The sequence below is a fragment of the Nanorana parkeri genome, unplaced genomic scaffold (assembly GCF_000935625.1).
Source record: "Nanorana parkeri isolate BGI_ZX_2015 unplaced genomic scaffold, ASM93562v1 scaffold740, whole genome shotgun sequence".
Taxonomy (NCBI): domain Eukaryota; kingdom Metazoa; phylum Chordata; class Amphibia; order Anura; family Dicroglossidae; genus Nanorana; species Nanorana parkeri.
Window position 1 is genome coordinate 766,716 of NW_017307008.1, and position 3,752 is coordinate 770,467.

Consider the following 3,752-nt stretch of genomic DNA (forward strand, 5'->3'; position numbering starts at 1 on the left):
AACTTGGACGAGTGGCATAACTTGGTCTGCAACGTGACAGAACAAGTCCAGTTGAATGTGACTGATGTCTTCTATACATACCATCATGACCCAGATAAATGAGAACCTTCACAGACATAGAAATGCAGTTGTTTAAAATTAACTTACAAACCATTCAAAGCCTTGGAAGTCTACAAAAACTTTACACGAGCCAAAGCTTTATACAACCAAACTCTTCACATCTTAGACTATGTACAATATTTTCTCTTCTTGTGTTATCTTGCATCCTATACAATATATTTTCTACATTTTCCCGTCACTTGCTCTATACAAAAGACTCTCCCAACAGACAGTCCTGCTCCTATGTCCCTAGGTGGTCTTTTGCACCCTGCAAGTTTTCAGTTTTCTCCTGGACCACATTATTTGCCACAGCGGCTTCATGATAAGGGGAAGGTTTGGGGTCGCCATGCTTAAAATATTCCCGCACTGTGTTCTTAACAGAAGATGGTAAACTGACACGAATTGTCTGACTGAAAGTCGTGATGGTGTTGGTGTGACTTTTGGCAAGTTGGGATTCTTTGGTAGATTGAGGTTCTTCATGTTCTTCTTTGGTTATGACTTCTTTGTCTGTAAAGGCTGAAGATAAATCCCCATTATTGGTCACCATATCACCTGCAGAGCTTCTTCTGACTATGTGTTTGAGCTGTGTCTGCCATTGGGGTTTCTCCAATTCCGGATGCTGCTTCCTGGAAACCGAATGCAGTACCAACGGGGTGTTTTGGCCGTAGAACACAGTCTGGGGTATTTTGAGCTTCGTGACTTGGCAACTACGACTGCAGGAATCCTCATTCAGATTTTGGTCATTAAGGTTGGTTATGGACATGATGTTAGGAGAAGCGTAGAAGGCCACTTTGGCTTGTTGGGGCCTCTCGTCTTTAAGGGACTCTGCTTTTTTCATTTCAATTTTCCTCACCGAGATCTCCTTGTGAACACAATTTCCGTTCTCTGAAACGGATTCGGTTTTGACACGGCTGATTTTAAATTTTGGTTTTTGCATATATGTGACACCCTCTTTTCCAGAAGAACTGAGAGGCTGACTAGACTCCCTCTCCAAACTTGCGTGAACACTACCTTGGACTGGAAATACATTTGTTCCTTTCTCTTTTTCTTTAATATGATTTTGCTCTTTGGATTCCCATTGCATCTCCCATGACTCAAGGTCACAAGAGCTGGTCCCGAAGAGAGTAGACAGAGGTATGTGCCACTCTCTTAGTTTCTTTTTGGTGATTTCTGGGGATAGTGTGTGTAGCCTCGCTGAGGTCCCAAACATAAATGGTAAGGAGGTAACATCACTTGAGTTGAACACTGGTGACTCTGAGCAGTAAGAGAAGGCACTGTCCAGAGAACTTAGGGAGGAAGCAGAAGGGGAGGTGGTTGTTGAAGAAAGGCTGGAAATACTTGATCTTTTGGAAGGGTTTACCGTATGAGAACTTTTCTCCTTGGGGTTTGTTTTCATTTGGGTGGACCTCCAAAAACCACATTGCGTGTTTTTCGTACTAGGAGCGGCATCTTCATTCAGCAGGTTCTGACTCTCTAGCTGTAGCTGCTTCATCTGATTTATATAATCCAGGTGACTATGTATGATGGTGGCATCACAGCTGGACTGGCGAGCCACTGGTTCATGATTCGGGGGTAGTTCGAGTCTCGAACTATGACATACGCTTGGTTCTGAAGAGCATCTATCCCGACAAGGACTAAGGCAACACGTTGAATCCGTGCAGTCCATCTTGGTTTTGTTCAGGTAGCAGGCAGATATTTCACTGAAAAGGTCCCAGTCCTCCCTTTCCTCCAGCAGCAAAGACTCATCAAACAATCCGTCTTCATCTTTCAGCAGGCTTGACTCTGACTTGTCCAAGTCTGAAGCTGCAAATTCAAGCTCATCGGAGGAATCTTGCCGATGGATCATGTGTATGTCTGGTAAAGATAAGTTGTGCCACAATTATACCATATGTTACAATTGCTCTTTATGTAAATGCAGTTGTTTACAATCGCCATATATATTCACTTTTTTCATACTAGACTCTGTCCCTGCTCCCTCCTCCAAACTTCAATCTAAAGCTATGGCCTTGGGCAACATCTTTTGCCCTAGACTCTGTCCCTGCCCCCTCTTCCTCCAAAGTTCAATCTATAGCCATGGCCGTGTGCAACATCTTTTGCCCTAGACTCGGTCCCTGCCCGCCTCTTCCTCCAAAGTTAAACCTATAGCTATGGCCGTGTGCAACATCTTTTGCCCTAGACTCTGTCCCTTCCCAATCTTCCTTCAAACTTCAATCTAAAGGCTATGGCCGTGTGCAACATCTTTTGCCCTAGACTCTTTCCCTGCCCCCACTTCCTAAAAACTTCACTCTACAGCTATGGCCTAAGGCAAAATCTTCACATCTGCTGTGGTTCCTACCTCCAGCCCCTATGCCTACGCTGTGTGCTGCAGCAGATGGAACCACAGCACAGGTATGCTATGGGGATGATGTAAAGAATCTGCAGCTTCCTGTTGACTGGAGAGCTTTAACTCTGACTCAGCAGGAAGCATTTCACACCTCTGTAGGGACACCACTGTTTTCACACAGAGGTCAAGGATCCTTCTCTGCAGCAAGCTAGCAGTGTATGGGATTTCTATATAGGCCGTGGCTGCTTTCTAAAGAAATCCACCTGTAAGACTGTGCACACCTCTTCAATGCACCTGGAGTGTATTTAGCTCATTTAATCTGAAAGTCCAGGTGGGTTTCAAATTTTTTTGGGATCGTTTGTTAAATTTGAGTAGGATTTGCTCCACAGTGCCTGCAGCTACTGAGCTCAGTGAGGCCTTACTTTAAAATGTATATATAGCTATATGAATATATAAATAGTTGACTTTCCATAATCTAACTACCACAACTTTCTAGTTTGTAGATAACATATCTGCGCCGCTTTCCCTCCAATATTTATATATGAACGCCACATCTCCAACATGTTGAGCACCAATTTACCTGCCAAGTCATCGGTACTTCCTGACTCTTGCTGTCTGTGTTTATTGAACAGAAGGGAAGCATCTTGTTCAAAGATGAGTGAGTAATTCTCTATAATGAATTGTACCAGCCCAGCCACCTGTATAAAAAGACCAATGTTAGTCAGTTTGTTATTTCTGTAGCCAAAATAAAAATGGATGTGCTGTTTATACAAATGTAACCGCTACAGCTCCCGCACCTGTACGCTCCATTTATTTTCTGTGCAGTTTACAGGGAAAATGCTGAACAAGTGATAGTTGGACAAGTGAAAGCTTAGCCCTGATGTGATCAGAGGTCATTGACGCTCAGACAAAATTTGGTACCTTCAACGTGTTTCAGTCATCCTCGACTATAACTCTATGACTAATCTGAGAGTCAGAGAGGTAGGAAGAAACACGTGATCCAGACCCCCCATGATCCAGACCCCCATGATTACGAAACCCGATGATTCAGACCCCCATGATACGAACCTTCATGATCCAAACCCCCCATGATCCAGACGTCTGATGATCCAGACCCCCAATGATCTAAAAAACCCCATGATTCAGATCCCCCATGATCCAGACCCCCCTCCCCTCCCCACTCCCATGATCTAGACCCCACCATGATCTAGGAGTCCCATGATCTGGACCCCTCATGATTTAACCACCCCATGATCCGGTCATCCGATGATCCTGACCCCCAATGATCCAGAAACCCCCATGATCCAGACCCCCCCAATCCAGACATACC

At 44.4% G+C, this 3,752-nt stretch overlaps 1 protein-coding gene across 1 annotated transcript in view; it reads right to left on the minus strand.

Annotated features, from left to right (window-relative positions):
- Window positions 1–180: 180 nt before the first annotated feature.
- LOC108793339 (rho GTPase-activating protein 20-like) overlaps window positions 181–3,752 on the minus strand; it is a 47,700-nt gene continuing 44,128 nt past the window's right edge. Inside the window, exons 14-15 of the mRNA XM_018564253.1 lie at window positions 3,003–3,120; window positions 181–1,953 (exon numbers count right to left, since the gene is read on the minus strand). Coding sequence (XP_018419755.1) covers window positions 341–1,953; window positions 3,003–3,120 — 1,731 coding nt within the window. The 3' untranslated portion in view covers window positions 181–340. The remainder of the gene's footprint in view (window positions 1,954–3,002; window positions 3,121–3,752) is intronic.